The sequence below is a fragment of the Papilio xuthus genome, unplaced genomic scaffold, assembly GCF_000836235.2.
Source record: "Papilio xuthus unplaced genomic scaffold, Pxut_1.1 DF829758.1, whole genome shotgun sequence".
Taxonomy (NCBI): domain Eukaryota; kingdom Metazoa; phylum Arthropoda; class Insecta; order Lepidoptera; family Papilionidae; genus Papilio; species Papilio xuthus.
In genome coordinates this window covers 1,076,714-1,094,024 of record NW_013528891.1, presented here as the reverse complement: position 1 = coordinate 1,094,024, position 17,311 = coordinate 1,076,714, and the positions used below count along the sequence as shown (strand labels likewise).

Sequence of the window (17,311 nt, the reverse complement as noted above, 5' to 3'; positions counted from 1 at the left end):
CAATGAAAGTGTACTTTTAGAATTTCTTTTTACATAAAAACCATAAATAATATAATGATATATAGAAATTGCTGAAATGTATTTGTTGGTTATATTTGGACCAATAACAAATATTTGTCTTCAATGTTTGATCAAATGTTGGACAAATGTTTGACAAAAACTGCTCATTTATTGCATAACACTTTCATTGTTACTTAATTTCATTATAAAAGATATTAGGGATAAAGTTCGTTAAATTGGACAGTTTCGATTTTTTTTTTAATTTTTTTTTTCATTTTTCGTAAATCTTAAATAGTATTTATATTTGATATTTCAACTTCCTATATTACATTCCTAAAAGTATTAAAAAAATTATTTAAAATGAATTGTAGATCGACTTAATTTAGTGAAAAAAAATATTGTTTTTTTTTTTTCAATTTGGACAATAAATTAGTTTATAGGTACGAGGGATTCCATCCATATTGTTATAGTTAAGTACTCGAAAATTATGCGTATTAAACTGCATTGTTTTTAATGTTTAAAAAAAATGATTTTTCAAATATATTTAGGCTTAGGAATTATTTACAGTGCGTTTCCAATGGCGAAAAAATTAAAAAAAAAAATTTTTTTGAAAAACTTTTTTGAAATTTTCAAGACAGATATGTTTTTCAGTGGAAACCAGTGTTTATGTTTGATTTCAAGAGTGCAGTGCATTCTAAATTACGATAAGAGTACGATAACAAAAGTATTGCATCGACTTCATCTTCGCCATCTACGAAATTATGACGTCATCAAACACATTTCGCGTTATTTTACACGAGTAGTTTTATAATTTTTTAAAGGTGCTGATTAGAAATCATTTATCAATCATGTTTCTACTAAAGTTAAATCAACGATAGAATAAAAATGTTTTTTATATCTTCTTACATCCCTTTTCCACTGTTAAATTCGTTGTCGCGCCATTAGAAACATATAGCTTATATGTGTAGCGCTAGTGGAAAAGAGGTCTAACATCATCCATTAGTGAAAGATAAAAATTTACATTCCTTTATAAATATTGCCTAGAATTTTATATATTTAGGCATTTCAATATTCCAACCCAGTTTTTTCATGCATTTAATTATTTATATATTAACTTTTTTAGTCGTAAAAAATAATGGGGCCTACATCAGTGCCTTTTGAAATACAAAATGAGATAAAAAATGTAAATAATCAAAATCGGTTATACCAACATTAAGTCGTTTTATCAGATATTTAAAACTGTTTATTATATTTGGATCATGGTATTAAGTATTATCGAGCCTAATTTAATTATTTTAGTATTTTAAGAGTAAAGTTTGACCGCGAATATAAAAAACCTCGCTATATAGCGGAAATATATGTAACAAATAGTTCCAGTTACTTCAAAAACGTTAGAAAATTACGTAATTGTCGATTAAAGCGCCCTCATGTTAGGATTTTTATATTCTTATTTTGACTATTTAATGAATTTGTAAGTTATTTGAATACATATCAAAAAGCTATGTTAAATATATCTTTTTTAATATAAATATAATTGTAACTGGTTATTTCATTGTATTATAAAATATCAGGGGTTCATAACATTTTATAAAAAAAATATTAAATTGTTTAATCAGAACTGTATTAATATGAAATGTCTTTTAATGTGTAAATTTATTGTAAATTTTAAACTTTCAGTAATTTTAATTTATTTATATGGGTTTTTAGATTTCTATATAAATTAAAAAAAATGTAGAGTCTCTTAGTACGTCAACAATATTATCTTAACAAGTAAAAACTTTAATTTAATTCGAAACATTCCAAACTGTTTAGTTTATATTATAGTATTTTTTGAAAGTATTCTTAAATGAGTAAAAATCGTTTTTGGATAAAAAAAAACAAATATTTTATAACGTCTTAGCCTTTTTTTGCAATGATTATTACAAAAAATGTTTACAACCCCAGATTTGTGGGTATGCATATAAAATCAATTTCGATTTAAATTACGATTTAATTTATGTATTTCACTGCAGTGAGGCTTGTGTATGCTGTCTCTGTTTATTTCAAAGTGTGTGAAAGAGATGGCAATATGTATGCAATGCAGTGAACTCATATGTATTATTTTATTATATACTTAGTTGATATTGTTAGCACTTTATTTCTATTGTGTATTTTTTATCACTTTTTTTATACGGATATGTACTTAATATGAAAAATCACAAGATGCCTTAGAGTTTACATGTTCCTGTTGTTATGGAAAAGATTTTTTTTTTTGGATTCCGATTGGTTTTGTAAATATCATTTCAAATATGTTTCCGGCTCAGTCATCTGCGCGGTATAGTCTTCTATATGAATGTAAATATTATTTCTATAAATGGATAGGCAGTTTGGAAACGACTTTTGTTTAGTTCCGATTTAAACTAAATTAGGGGCTAGACAAAGTTCATTCGTTCCGTAACGAATTTCAATATTATATGGTATTGACGCGCGACAATCACGTGACTTATTGAAGGTATCAGTCCTGTACATTTCTGAAGTAGAATCGCGTCGGATTGAATAAACTTTGTCTAGTTTTGCTATTGATGTTACGTAACAGTTAATTCTATGTATATTACTTCGAATCAACAACACCGCTACAAGCCGAGACAATAAAGCAGACATAATATACTCTATCTTATAGGCAGTCCATTTATAGAGGTCAGTGACACTTAATATTTTTTTTTGCAGCGACTCGCGCGATGTTCTGAGCCGACAAGATGTTTGAAATGCTATATCAATGGTGATTCAGATAGTTTATATATTTACTCTATAGTTATTCTTGTGTTCCATTGTAATAAAGTATATTCTTATTGATAATAATAGTAATATTTTTTATTTTATATGTAAATATATTATGTGTTTATTTTTCTTTTTCATGTTCATTTTGCACGATGTATATACAGGTAAAATAATGGTGTTTTTCTGTTGTGACTAGAGATAGATTGAATTGGAGGACGAAAACTGGCACGCCCAACCTACGTAAGTGAGATGACGAGTTACACGTTTCCTGTACCGTTTGTGACTTTGACGCTTAGTATATTTTCCATGTCGGTGGCTCAGTGGTCAAGCACTTGACTTGCAATTTGCAGGTCGTGGGTTCGAAACCAATGTGTTTTTCGATTTTCCGATTTACATATGTACATTTATCCGACGTTCTTACAGTGAAGGAAAACATCGTGATGCAACCTGCACATATCTGAGAAGAAATTCAAAGATATGTGTGAAATCAACCAACCTGCACTTGGCCAGCGTGGTTGACTATGGCTTAATCACCCTTAACTTAGGGTACGCTCCGAGCCCCTCGGTGGGGACGTATAGTGAGCTGATGATGATGATGATATTTTCCATACTAAATGTACACTAAGGACCTCCTTAGTTACTTATAACGTCTGACGTTAGTCCATGTGTAATTTACGTCGACTCTTTCACAACTATATTTGTAAATGAACATCGAACTCAAATCCCTTGGCCGGTGTTGAACGATAAGTTATTTTCATAACAAAGGCAATGACATTTGAAAAGTGTACGTAATATTATTAGTACGTTGTCAAAGTTAAATAAAGATGTTGCTTTTTATGGATACAGGGGGGCAAATATTTTGCAAAACTTCCGTCTGTGCGGAATTACAAAAAAAAACAAATTAATAATCTATGTGTTCGTCAAGGCTATGTTCTTCGCTCTTCCAAATTTCTACAAAATCCATGCAGCCTTTTTGGGACATTTCTTCTGTTAAACATTTGCATTTATAGTATTAATAAGATATCACGTTATATGTAGTACAAAATAAATAAGATATAATTGGTGCCAAATACAATATTTTCGTCAAACATATACTTGTGTACATTTAATGTCGATAAAGAATATTTATAGATTAATTCTGTACGTATCTTATGAACTAAAGATAGATTGCTTTGCGAAAAATAATCGCTTCTATAATATTACAAGCCAATGTTTTAATGCACCTGTCGCTTTCGGCGGTAAACGACCACAGATTATAAATATAACAAACGTCACACATCTATACTCTATGGTGTTGGAATAGAGTTCTTTTTCGCGTTTATTTCAATTGTTTATACCAAGGTTTGTGACTCCAGAAATAAATATTACACCCTCTCCAGAATCACGATTTCAGTGCCAAGTTCCCGTCCTAGATGCGTAGCGTCAGTCAACACGCGGTAACCGTGCCCGATGGTCAGAATCGAAAGTGTTAAAGCGTAAATATTGTGAAAAAAAAGGTACACTTTGACATTTGTTGACGCGGGAAAATATTTCGACAATATGGCAGACGATGGTTTTCAAGTTTATATGAGAATGGAAAATATAACAGAACAAGAAGATAGACATTTAGCTGGCGCTAGAAAGGAAATAAGGAATGATCTAACAGTTTTAATACCAGAAAATCCATTCCCAGAAATAGCAGTAGAAGCGTACCCACCTCTCAAATTTTCATGGGTCATTCCTAAGAAGTTGGCGGCTATGGCGTTCCCAAGGAATAAAGAGAATTTGCAGTTCCTCGTCAATCAAGGTATAACGAATCTGGTAACACTAACAGCGGGGAAAAAACCTCCCGTAGACGATATTGCCAGATTGAGGTGGACAGAGATACCAATAGAAGAGTTTGAATTACCGACAATAGAACAAATAAAGAAGTTCATTGACGTTTGTAAACGAGCGGACAAAAATGGCGAGGTGAGTGACACAATAATTTGATTGTAAAACCTCGTCTTACTTGTTACGGCCATTAAGTGGAAACAGTCAAATCAACTTTTCAGTCAAAATTAATTTTCTTGATGCTTATTCCCTTTGCCATCGGTCGTAATATAGTTTTACTAGTTTTCAGTTAGAATCTTGGCACTGTTATCAATATCTTTTGGTTATAGAGGTGTAACATATCTGTGTAAAAATTACAACGGAAACATTAGTGGCTTAAAGTAAACATTTTTTAATTTTGACTTACCGTTGGTTTCTGAGATGAAAATCTGTGCTACATATCGTCATCACTGTCATTATCTTTTACAAAACAGAGATAACAATATGTTTTCAATCCAAGTCTCAGAAACCCATGGTTAATGAATGACGGCAAATTATTGATCAATACAAGCTCGATGGTTTGACAATTATAACGAAACCCCAAATATTTAACCTTTCGTAAAAATGTCATGTGATACTTGATTGTAGGTGATGGGCATACACTGCCGACAAGGGCGCAGTCGCTGCGGCGTCATGCTGGCCTGTTACTTGGTGCACTTCCACAGGTTCCTGCCCGACCAGGCGTGCAACGTCATCCGGATGATGAGACAAGGTTATTTTTACAGGAACATTTACCAGGCAATTTAAGTTGAACTTCTAACTACCGGAGTCAGCTTTGTTAAGTGGTGTCTCTTAGTATTTAAATTATTACTAGTTTGACCCTACTTTAACTGGTACAGAGATTCTTAAGTGGTAATTTTCAATGGATCACTAGTATAAACACTCATGTAACGTATTCTGCAGGCTCTTTGGATTTCCCGGAGCAAGAGGAAATGGTTGACAAATACTTCGAGCACCTAACTGAAGACAATCCATTGAGGTTCGGTGTCAGTGGTGAGGTGATGGAAGAGTTTATTGAGGCAGCCAGAGAGAGCACAAAGCGCATTCTCTAATCTAGCACCATCTGTCTGTGATCATGCTGTATTGTGATTTATTTATAATCTATTTGAAAAAATACTGTACCTGATGGAATAAAGTTATCGATGTTTTTAAAACTTAACTTCAATTTAACATTAACTAGCAATAACAGCTTTAATTCCTTAATAAAATTCGATTCTACTCACCCTAAATAATGGCTTGCCAATGACGTCTAAAGGATTATTTCATACGATGGAAATACAATTGTTTGTAGTCTACAAAAACGATGAAACATAAATAAATCTTTTTTAACGAGCATTTCCTGATTTAAATTGCACAAAAAACTTTTATAAACAGAAACGCTGGCATCGTGATTAATTATAAGATTTATTGAGACTTTGCCAAGTTTACACGATTGCTCAACAATATATTATCTACATTGTCATCTTCCGTTTCCTGAGATAAATATAAATAACAAAAAATATAAATAAAAACAATTTCTTGAATTAAACTCCGTTGACGTATTTGTGCCTTCCTGTTTCAAGTTTAATTTTAGACTACATAATTCTATTTTATTTTTGCGTACTCATATACGCAATGTCACTTGCCACTTCACCAAAACCGTAGAAATCAAAAATAAAACAAAATGTAGTAGTTAATTCATCGAGGTAACAAAACTTGTTATAATAAGTGAAATTAATGTGACGTATGAAATCGACTACCATTGTTCCGATAGTCGTATCGGTGAATGGACTAATAGCAAAGAACTTCGACCAACATATCAAGAAGCTCTCGCTAAACAGTTGGATCCTAGAAAACGCGCGCATCGTGAGAAGATTTCTGTCTCTGCAGCCCTGACCACTGATTGCTTGAGTCATGGGATTACGCAGCCAATGGTGCTCTATTTTTAATATATTTCGTACAAATTTTTATTTTATATACATGAAATGTTTTGTATTAAGAAATAGTTCTATAAATAAGTGAATACGGATGATAAATTAAGGATTAGTTGAAAGTGAAATAATAAGCAACAATTACACCTCAATCAGCACAATGTACTTGACACTACACATGTGAAAGCATGTGACACAAATCTGTCGATGCCAATTGCCTCTGCCAATACTCCTGGCTCCTGGCAGAGTTCCAGATTACTGCGTGACGTCAACGGCGAGATGGCGACCTAGGTTGCAACGAAAATAACGCCATTAATTTCGCGCCTGTGTTTTTAGCTTGTCTATGGTTTTCTGTTTATTTTCACATCAAATCGCGTTAGACAATTTTTTGTGCTCTGAATTAATTTATTACTTTGTAGTGGTGGATTAACAATTTTTGAGGTAGGTTTGAAACTGAATTTTATTTCTCGGTATAACGCTGCATAGTTATAATTATATGTTAAATAAAAAAGAATGTTTTTAATTATACATAGAATACGTTTTGAAATTCTAAGACACTGCTTATATTTATTATTATCCGTTTTAATTCTTTTCTTATTAGATCGGCCATTTTCATTAATTTCCTTTATTCTATTCAACAAAGGTTACGATGGGCACCGTACCAAAAAGGACGAATGTAAAACTTGCCAAACTATTTTACAAATATGCTGATACAGCTGTTAAAGAAGAGACAGAAGAAATAAGAGAACTAAAACCCGCAGAAGAGAAGAAAGAGCGTGAATCGTATCCACCTTATAATTTTTCATGGTTTGTGAAGGGAAAAGTTGCAGCCATGGGCTGGCCGCAAACCATAGAGAATTTAAATTACCTAGTTGACTCTGGCATCAATCATTTGATTACTCTGTCACCAGAAAAGTTGCCGCCAATTTACGATTTTGACAGAAAATTGAAATGGACGGAGATCGGTATCAAAGAGTTTGGAACGCCTACTTTAAAGCAAATTATTAAATTTATTGAAATTTGTGAAAGAGCAGAAATTAATGGAGAGGTAAGAAAATACTGTAATCTATTTTTACTCAAATCTCCGTAACGGTAACGAGCAAAAATGCAATTGTCGGAATATTATAAACAAACAAATAATAGAGAGAATTCATTTATTTACGCATTTATTTATTGATTATATCTAAAATCACTCTTTATTAGTTTATAAATGTGAAAATTATTTCATCTTTAGAGTTATGAGGAGTTTACTTTTTGCGCTAAAAATATTTTTCTGTTTACCGCCAATGATGAAAGTTCGAAATAAAAACTCACAAAAATCTGTCATGTCGATAAGTCCATATTTGTTAGTGGCACGTAAATTAGGTATAAGTTTACTTTACACAATAAGTTATTAAAGAGTGTATTGTAGGTTATTGGTATACATTGTCGTCATGGCCGGGGGCGTACGGGGACAATGCTGGCTTGCTACCTCGTGCACTTTAAAAACATGGCCCCAGAGCGCGCTGTACTTACTGTACGTGTACAAAGACCTGGTAAGTATTATCCGTGTTTTTTGCAACATAAGGTACTTCGCGCTTCGCCCCTTACCTAAAATTGTATTTTGCGCAGCGACTTTCGCGAATTCCAAGCGCCAAAATGTACTAAAGTAGTAATACATAATTGTCTATTAAGAACTAGGAGAGGAAAACTATGATTTCAGACTACTTTTTAAAATGACATAGTATAGAAGTAATAAAAACTTTTGAATTATGTATTTTAGGTTCATGTGAAACTTATGAGCAAGAGAAAATTGTCTGCCACTATCATGACTGCGTTCGAGGTACCATAACTAAACCGGACTACCGCCTGGTAGACGACAAGGTCTACTTTGATTGTTCCATGAAATATACATATCCAGACGAGGAAGATATTAAAAAAGAAGAGATACAATCTGACACAAATGTTCCCGAATTGACATTTGAAAAGCTAGATGTAGCAGAGATTATAGAGAGGCACTCAAAAGAGAAGAAATCAAAGGCAATGGTTATTAATCATAAAATTTATTTTTAAATTTTAAAACAAAATCTTTGTTATTACATTTACTTTTAATTAACTTTTCAACTTAAATATAACAAGAAACAAACTGCATTGTACATGAATGAAAGTCTCCATTGTATTCCTTATGACTCTGTATACCGTCTAATCTGGCAGCCGAGAAGACCTGGGTGCGTCCAAGGTCTTGGAACCACTGATAGGGATATGACATTCTGATCCCTCTTGACCCTGACCTCTATCCTCTGACCCACAGAATGTGATACAATCTGGTGCACTTGTGTTACATCGGAGAAGTTACTATGATTGATAGATCCAAACTGAAGGATTTTGTCATTTTGTAATAAACCCTGAAACATAAAATAATATATTTTATAACTTAAAAAGACATTTTCAAAGTCCTAATTCAGTAAATACTTACCGCAAGATCTGCAGGAGAGCCATCATGGACAAATCCAACAATAGCGAAACACCGATCTTCAGTCACAGTTCTGTTAATATTGTTTATAGCATGTCCATTAGTATATGTAGCAGATGTAGCTTGCTGCGATGTACCAGTGTTACTTGAGCCGCGGAACTCAGAGTGCACTTCATAAAGACCCTCTTCTATCCTCTTCATGATTGCCTTGTGATCATTTTGTAAGCCTAAAATTATAATCTCTTAATAAATAGGAGAGCACCGTAATATATTTTCATAATAAATACAATGAGTTTTATTTAAAATAAACAAGATCTGTAAAAATTACTACCATATTTTATCCTAGCCCTAGAATTCTTATACATACTACCCTTGTAATACATATTGTCATTTCTTTCATTCTTTTTGACAATTTTTTATTTTCATTACAAGGTACGAAATGATCAAGCAACCACCCAAATTTACAGGAATAGCGAAGAAACCACTGCCCATAGACATCAGCAATTGTTGGTGTGTTGCCTACTTTTAATCAACAGAGGAAAGCCCACACAGAACAAGAATATTTCCCATAGCATTCCATGTTCCGCCAATACTCATATCCCTCCCATTATTTCCTTAAAGGCCAGCAACGCATCTGGAGTTCTTCTGGTGTTGCAGATATCCATGGATGTTGTTGATCACCTTGGTGTTCCCGCCGCTCGTTTGCCCCCTTCTCTTATAAAAAAAATTAGGCCTCTGTCACAAACATGCATCACATGACAGGCAGAATTGATTACATTTCACATGTCTTCAATGTGGTTGTGGTATTTCACTGTCAAGCCAACTCATTTGTGCAACCAACAGTTACTATTATCGTAGGCTCTACCACTGTTCAACATCACTATATTAGTATTAGTTTGACTAAAGTCCAAACCTACTGGTTAATGATGCTACTACAAATAAACAGAATATGAACTAGGCACAAAAGTTGCTTAGTCATTTGCAGTTTAGACTTACATATAATTTGATGTCTGGCGTGCCTAACTTTGTACACATCAATGTCGTTACGCGGATATCCATCACTATCCACCAGAGAATCGTGCATACCAACATTATTCGTTGCAAGGATATCTGATTGTTCCTGAATTTCTCTTTCAATCCTATCTTTCTCTTCAATAAGTTTCATTACTCGTTCTCGTGATGGGCCATCCATATTAATGCCAACCATTTTGTAAGTTCCTTTCTAGCTTTTTATAAAAATTTTGTACAAAACAAATATATAGGTGCAAAGAAAATATTGTTTTCGTCTTAATTTGTTTTTGAATTGTCACTGTCAAATGCCTAAAATGCTTTTTTACTTGTCACGAAAACTTGAAAGTTGCCACACTAAAAAATAACGGAAAAAGTTTCTTTTAGCAGTAATCTTAAAGTAACCGTTATTTCGTAACAGCTTTTATTATAACTTTAAAAGACTATAGGGGAAATCAGACATTTTGGGGCCGGGATCTTCGCGTGAGTCGTTGAGTAAAACACAATTTTAGTTGTTGCAAGCATAAAGGAATGCAGGCGGCGCGCTGCATAACTAACCTTGAACCGCCAAAGGTTGAAGCGAATAATACCCAGAATTACTATATCCGACATGGTTTACAATGCTGAAGGTTCATCCCACTTGTTATTCGAAAATCTCTGTATCGAAATTATTCATCTAAATCTTTAACAGTGGCAGAGCCCGCTTTAACATCTTCGCACGAGTTGGCCCGTTTTGCCCGGTGAAATACCACGACCACACAGAAGACACGCCTCAAGTGGAAGCTATTCCGTGTTTCGTCTGATGAGTGTGCGTCCCGGAGGCCTAATTTCCCTTCCCACCTTTTTCTTATAGGATGGGAAGTGGACTTTCCGGATGAGAGGATGCATGGAAAGGGAATATATTTGCTTTCAGTGCATCCTCTCCTCCGTCGATCAAAGGTAGGCTACGCATATGCAATTGCGTATGTCTATGGGCAACGGTCACTTCGCTATTTCAGCGATTTCAGGTGGCCGCTCGCTCGTTTGCCACCTCATGATATAAAAAAATCTAAAAGTGATTTCAAGATTAGATATATTTTTGTCGTATTGTTGTTTGTGTGCTAAGATTTCCACATCGAAGGTCCACTGTTCGTTTGCCTCCTTATGAGATGAAAAATCCAAGGGATAGGAAATGAAATCAAACACTGTAATATTGTTATTTGTTTATTCAGAAATCAATAATGAGATTTTTAAAACTGTTGCTCTTAAGAATCATTATTTTATACAAAAAATATTGCAAGCTTAGTTAAATTTGCTTTGATTTTATATTCAACAAATACAACAATGATTTAAATAAAAATGACCAGATTAATAGTTTTAAAATAGTTACTAATAATAATAAGATTTTAATCGTAAAGTCAAATTTATAATTAAATTAACAAATAAATGTGAGTGTTGGTTAACATTTATAAATGAAGGTTACATTTTAAGCGTTCTTTATTTTATATATCAAAAGTATTCTAAGCTTTATTAAGGAAATGTCTTTTCTTTTCGACAAGTGTACTTTAGTTATTTCACTTAAAATTAAAGTCCGCTATGGAATTTCTTAGAAGCGAGAAGATGTCGGTGTGCCCGTGACTCTGGCGACAGTCACAAACACATCTCAATCTCCAAGCTTCAATATATATCACCTACTCACATACAAAACATTGTGCTCAAATCGTAATATAAATAAATCACATACGAAAGTATAATATATATTCTAAAATGACAATCGTCAAATTAAATAGCATTCATTTGAACACAAAAAAAAACGACAAAAGAACCATGATTGTGCAAAAAAAAATTAATCAATATCACCTATTATCACCTTAAAGGATCATCGACGATCGATTTCAGAACCTGTAACGTCGCAGTAGTCTGGCGAAACTACCACATCGTCTGCGGGAAGGAAACCCATCGCCATTGATCAAATATAGTCAATATTCCGTAAACAAAATGGTCCCTAAAGAAATAAATACAAATAATTATTTTCAACTCTCACTCGTCCGTCCTCAGAGAGACTCTACGTATTTAACATACACTAACAATTATGGCAACGTCGACAATAAATAAGAAAAACGTATTCACAAGGCAATGTACGAAAGAATATGTCGTTTTGGATTCTACATAAGAATATATACTGGCAATAAAGATAAGTAAACAAACGTAATTTGCACGGATTTGTAGAAAAAGCAGTATACAAGGCAACGAGTGCAGACTTTATGTTCACTACTATCGTTGATCCTAATTAAAAGCCAAATTCGCAAATATTTTAAAAGCTTGGCTTCATTCGCGAACAGGTTAATTTGAATGTTAGTATAATCCAATAGACATATCGGCACTTAATTATGTACTAAAACAGACACTTTAACATTATGTTTTTGTGGATTTTCTAGTTTTTTTAATATGCAAATTTTATACCTGGCTAATATATTTGTTTATAAACGCAAATAATAATTTGAAAAATATTAATTTCGTATCAAAGTGTCTATCATAATACAATATAATATCGATAAGCGACAAAATCGAGAAACGACTTCTCAATTTTATCGATTAATCGAATAAAAATTCGTTTATAGTCGGAATGGTTCGCGTTTTTCCGTAGTTCGATTCGCCGGAGTCCCGCGTCGTGTCAGAGGCGTAGTAGGAGCTCCGCTATCTGACGCGTCTGACTTCTTTCTGAGTAGTCGCGTTGTCGCGGTCTGCTGCCCGGGCCGCACTGGCGTACTGCTGCCCGATGGCGTCCTTTGCCTATACGATCAATATCACAACTGTACTCATGACATCACAAAATTAACATGCATCCCAAAGTAACCCATTCAATATTTTACCTAAACATGAAAAAAAATCACCAAAAACTGTCATCTACAAGTAAAAGAAAGGATAGGAAAGAATTACCTAGTAAGGTTACTGTTAGTGTGCTGGTCCTTTAGAATCGGTATGCGACTTCGGCCGGGCGTTTGTCCCTCGGCGAAGGCAAACGAGCCGCTCCTACGACGATGTTAGTGTGCATACACGTATAGAAATTTAGTAACGTAGTATATATTATTTATTTAATATATATTTGCGGCCCCACGTGCTACTGTCTTTGGAAATTAACGCGAAAAAATAGATTTATTCGATTTTTAGATTTTCTCAGTAAAGGTAAAATATTGATAAATTGATTTAAAAAAAAGCTTTATAAAAATGTAACTTATCAAATACAACACAAACAACATACAGTGCACGTGAGACAGCAATATAGACAGAGAAAGACAACAATATAATAAAAAAGCGAAGAAATGAGATATTGTGACTGGACATTTAAGTAAGCCTCTTTAATTATTCGCTTTTAACGATGTGAAATATCATAGAATCGTTCAAAACATATCACATATAGCGTATTGTCTTTGTGTTAGGGAAAGCATTGACTAAAGTGCACAAACAAAGCTATATAGAAGGTAAATTGTTAGTTATTGGTAAATATATATTTTTTTATTATGGCAACATTCAAGTAGCATAAAAATGTATGAAGGTTCCTAATGTTGGGTGGAGTGAATGTGTTTTTAGACGTAAACTGTGTATTAAATGAAAATAACAAGCAAATGATAGCCGAGGAGCATTCGCGAGAGATTTTAAAATGTGGCGAGATTTATCTAACAATGAAAAGGCGATGCCGTGAATACAACCAAAAGAATCAAACTTCAAACAGCATCAATAAAAACAATCGGGCAAAACCATAGCTAACATTGTATAGGTATGTACCCTTTGCCGTCGCGCTGAGTTGGCTTTGGTGCTTCGCCACTCGACTCGCTCATGTTACTTTCGCATTCATTGTCGCTCGTCATTCCCGATATGCTGAATAGCGAGGAATCATCTTCTGGACTCCTCGGGTCGGATTTCCGTGAAGGATCATAGGAAGTGGGACTGGGTTCTTGAGATATATCTCTAGAGTGAGATTTGCGTGAAATTTTTAAACTTCGGTCGACGGATGGAGACCTTTGAGATCGATGACCGATATAAACTGGAATCTTGGTGGAACCTTGGGTTTGGAATGCTGGATGATTGTGTGATAAAGATTTGGGATGTTCAGACGCCACGGAAGATGGCTGGGAATGTGTCGAACTGTTTTTTTTAATCCATTTTGGTATTGCATGCGGGAAGGAAAAATACAATTATTTAATATCATAAATACTGAAAACCTTATCGTATTAATATAATTTGTTATATTAGTCAACAGGCTTGAAACGATAAAGCTGTTATGTTCCTTGAACTACTTCAACGTGCTTTGTCTCTGCTAAGACGATACAACGTACAAAAATCAAACCCCACCACCAGACTTTATATATTTATAGATTTCCAACGGTAACAGCATCCAGCAAGTCCCTGCGATGACATACGTTGCTATTGACGTCACTACATAGATATACCCCATAAGCAAAACGTGCCACTTCAACTCGGTGTATCCCACAGTGTTGATCGCAATTTGAAATTTCTAATCTTACAAAATGGTATAAAGTTATTAACCAGATTTAGTATAACAGTATTGAAGTAACTAATTGCGATCACTACAAAACCCTTTAACAAAGAAGGCACGAGCAAACTCCAATGATTGTGTACCTCACGAGCGCTGGCACCGGGGACAGTGTCGGTATGCTGGAAGTGCGGTATATCCCTCCACTTGTAAACCTGTCCCGTCATGGGCGAATTGCAATTATAAATTATAGTCTAATTAAAATTTAAATCTAAATTTCTCCAATTCCTTAATCAGTTTGTACTAATATTTGATAGTGAAACGTACCTTCCACTAGCCGGTGTAAGAAGTCCAGTGGGTGTCCTGGGTCGCGAGCCTCCGTTGGGTGTTGTCGCACCAAGCTTGCTGGCAGTGGCCGCTGCTCGAGCTATCGATGCCCTCGTGTTTGTCACTTTACGCATCGGAATGCGAGATGGCGTCAACACTTCGTCTAAAAAAGATTGTTGTATTATAAATATAAGCATCACTTGATAAAACAAGGATTTTTTTCAAAGTATGACATACCGGTACTATCTAAGGAAAGATTTGACCCGTGCCTAGATGGTGGTTTAGATCCTGCCCTTGATCCTGGCCTGGAACCTGGTCTTGATCCTCCAGGAGTTAATGTTGACCTAAAAAAAAGCATACCAAATTAGTAAAAAAAAGCTTGAAATATTTATTTTTCAGAGTAGTGTGACAAGTCATAAGGTTTTACCTGGGCACACTAGGCTTCCTATATCTATTGGTGAGTCCACCCGCAGTCTCGTTGTCGCTGAGAGAGTCCGGCGTGCCGGCACTGAGCGAGGAGCGTGAGGCGCGGCCCGTAGCCCCCGTACCAGACATCGGCACGGAGCGGACTGTGCGCTCCCTCACCTATACGTATTCATTCTTAATTAGAGTCCCAAAAACGTGGTAAAAATTAAAAAAATGAGAATTTTCTTAAACTTGGTTAAAGATTTAAAGTTTGACTGAGCAATAAAATTTACTTTAACTTGTGTTCACTTCCAATAGATTTCTGCGAATTCTATAAGCAATTTTGTATGTTTACACTAAATATCGGTGATTATTTGTGTGATTTCTTCAAATACTAATTTACATCATGCATGCGGAACTAGAATAATTTATTCACCAAACTGAATAACGATTTCTAACACAGTGACAACAATTCACATTATCAAACAAAAAACGAGAATCGAATAACAAAACTGAAAATTGAAAGAGGTGCAACAATCGCGGCACTTTCACACTGCCTAAGTAGCGTTACCCAATATCCAGGAGAAGGCTGGTATCCGTGGTGATGAGTATAGTGGTGCGAGCCCGGCGTCGTGGAACCTTGCGATCTTGAGTGTTGATAAATAAAAGCTTGCTTTGTGCCATGCGTCGAGCCCACGTGCAGCGGGTACGAACACGGAAGCTCTTCACGTTGCCTTAGAGCTTCAAAAATAGGCCTCAGCTGCTCCATAAATTCTTCAGCTAAACGCACCAATACAAAACCGGGACTTTCATTAAGGATACCAAGGGAAACACCCATACAGTAGAAATACTTTCATAGTGCCAATCGTTTAAACGCAACGCGCAGTTTACGATGTTACGACGGGGTGCCGATTATTTAACACGCTTCACGAACGCGAATCATTTGGTGAAAAGGATATGAAGGGACGAGTGGGAAGGACAAACGAGATATTTACCGTGTAGTCCATAGGCGTTGCCGTGCCACCTCTCCAATGCGGTGTTTCCAATGAATAGGTACACTAACAAACAACACCAAACACTACACGAGCTGCAATATAGCCTTGAGCACACCAATGCAATACGACCAAACGCTACCAGCTGAACACATGCTGCGCTGCACGGAGGTGCCTCTTGCAAATGGATGTGGAAATCCATGTACAAAGGGCAACAAAATAAAGCAAAAACAAAATAAATCCCAAACCGATTGCTCCCTCTATTCAACTACTGTGCAAAATGTTTTGTGCGAAATTACAGCTATTTTCTAACCTGTAGAAAGGAAACTTAATAAATAGTCGTAGCAATCGTTAGCTACTTACCTTGGTGATGGGTCCCGTGGAGGGTGGCGTGTTTGTGTTAGAGCGGGGCGTACGCGGGCGGAACGCTGCCATGCTCTGAGACACGCCATCCGCCAAAATGAACTGTTCTCGCAGTTCGATGTTCGTGCGTCCCTTAGCTGCATGCGGGCGGCGTCCAGTGCGTGGGATGCAAACAGGGTAAGGACGGGGATGGGCACGGACACAACGAAAACCATTCGGTAAAGGGATAGTAAAAAAAAAACACAACAGTGTAAAAAACAAGGATTCGTGCAATGGTAGTAAGGTAAAAGGGGAGGGAAAAAAATAACAAACAAAATCAGAAAAAGTCAAACAAAACAACATAACACATAAAAAAAATCGGATTTTTATATAACAATGTGCAGTTAGGAATAGGAATTATAAAATACCATTAGTTCACTCTTTCACCGATTATAGCAAATATAACAAACCAAGAGCAAGATCTTTTAAATATAAATTAATAATTTGTTAAGAAATTCAAGGTATTCATATTGATTTTATCATATTACGATGTTTATTTACTTTCTTTATGTACGTTATGAATATTTACATGATAGTAAATAACTTGCACTTGTTTTATTTTATAAATTAAGTATCTACTTTATAAATAATTAATACAAAAATGCTAAATGCAACCAAATACCATTTTCATGCTATAATTATTAAAAAAGCAATAAAAAAAATATTAAAAAAGTTATTGATACCAAAAAAAAAAAAATTAAATCCAAATATTAATTAATTGCAAATATTTACG

At 34.8% G+C, this 17,311-nt stretch overlaps 4 protein-coding genes across 4 annotated transcripts in view; 2 read left to right on the top strand and 2 right to left on the bottom strand.

Annotated features, from left to right (window-relative positions):
• Positions 1 to 4,198: 4,198 nt before the first annotated feature.
• On the top strand, positions 4,199 to 5,762 carry LOC106120495 (dual specificity protein phosphatase 23-like). The gene is given in 3 exon segments (NM_001311981.1): positions 4,199 to 4,707; positions 5,197 to 5,320; positions 5,512 to 5,762. Coding segments are annotated over 3 exon segments (684 nt in total). The 5' UTR covers positions 4,199 to 4,296; the 3' UTR covers positions 5,661 to 5,762.
• Positions 5,763 to 6,581: 819 nt separating this feature from the next.
• Positions 6,582 to 8,591, top strand: LOC106113468 (dual specificity protein phosphatase 23). The gene is made up of 4 exons (XM_013306262.1): positions 6,582 to 6,959; positions 7,162 to 7,566; positions 7,930 to 8,053; positions 8,281 to 8,591. Exons 2-4 carry the CDS (start codon positions 7,168 to 7,170, stop codon positions 8,568 to 8,570), a joined length of 813 nt encoding a protein of 270 aa, XP_013161716.1. The 5' UTR covers positions 6,582 to 6,959; positions 7,162 to 7,167; the 3' UTR covers positions 8,571 to 8,591.
• LOC106113476 (26S proteasome non-ATPase regulatory subunit 9) lies at positions 8,586 to 10,290 on the bottom strand. Its single transcript, XM_013306274.1, has 3 exons — positions 9,967 to 10,290; positions 8,974 to 9,197; positions 8,586 to 8,902 (listed from the first exon to the last, which is right to left on the bottom strand). The coding sequence occupies exons 1-3, from the start codon at positions 10,175 to 10,177 to the stop codon at positions 8,681 to 8,683; spliced, it is 657 nt and encodes a 218-aa protein (XP_013161728.1). The 5' UTR covers positions 10,178 to 10,290; the 3' UTR covers positions 8,586 to 8,680.
• A 1,231-nt stretch (positions 10,291 to 11,521) lies between these two features.
• The window catches only part of shot (dystonin-like protein short stop), a 151,978-nt gene continuing 146,188 nt past the window's right edge, over positions 11,522 to 17,311 (bottom strand). The window contains exons 101-108 of the mRNA XM_013314165.1: positions 16,540 to 16,676; positions 15,207 to 15,364; positions 15,017 to 15,123; positions 14,780 to 14,942; positions 14,599 to 14,667; positions 13,744 to 14,103; positions 12,898 to 12,990; positions 11,522 to 12,750 (exon numbers count right to left, since the gene is read on the bottom strand). Of these exons, the coding sequence (XP_013169619.1) occupies positions 12,573 to 12,750; positions 12,898 to 12,990; positions 13,744 to 14,103; positions 14,599 to 14,667; positions 14,780 to 14,942; positions 15,017 to 15,123; positions 15,207 to 15,364; positions 16,540 to 16,676 (1,265 nt within the window). The 3' untranslated portion in view covers positions 11,522 to 12,572. The remainder of the gene's footprint in view (positions 12,751 to 12,897; positions 12,991 to 13,743; positions 14,104 to 14,598; positions 14,668 to 14,779; positions 14,943 to 15,016; positions 15,124 to 15,206; positions 15,365 to 16,539; positions 16,677 to 17,311) is intronic.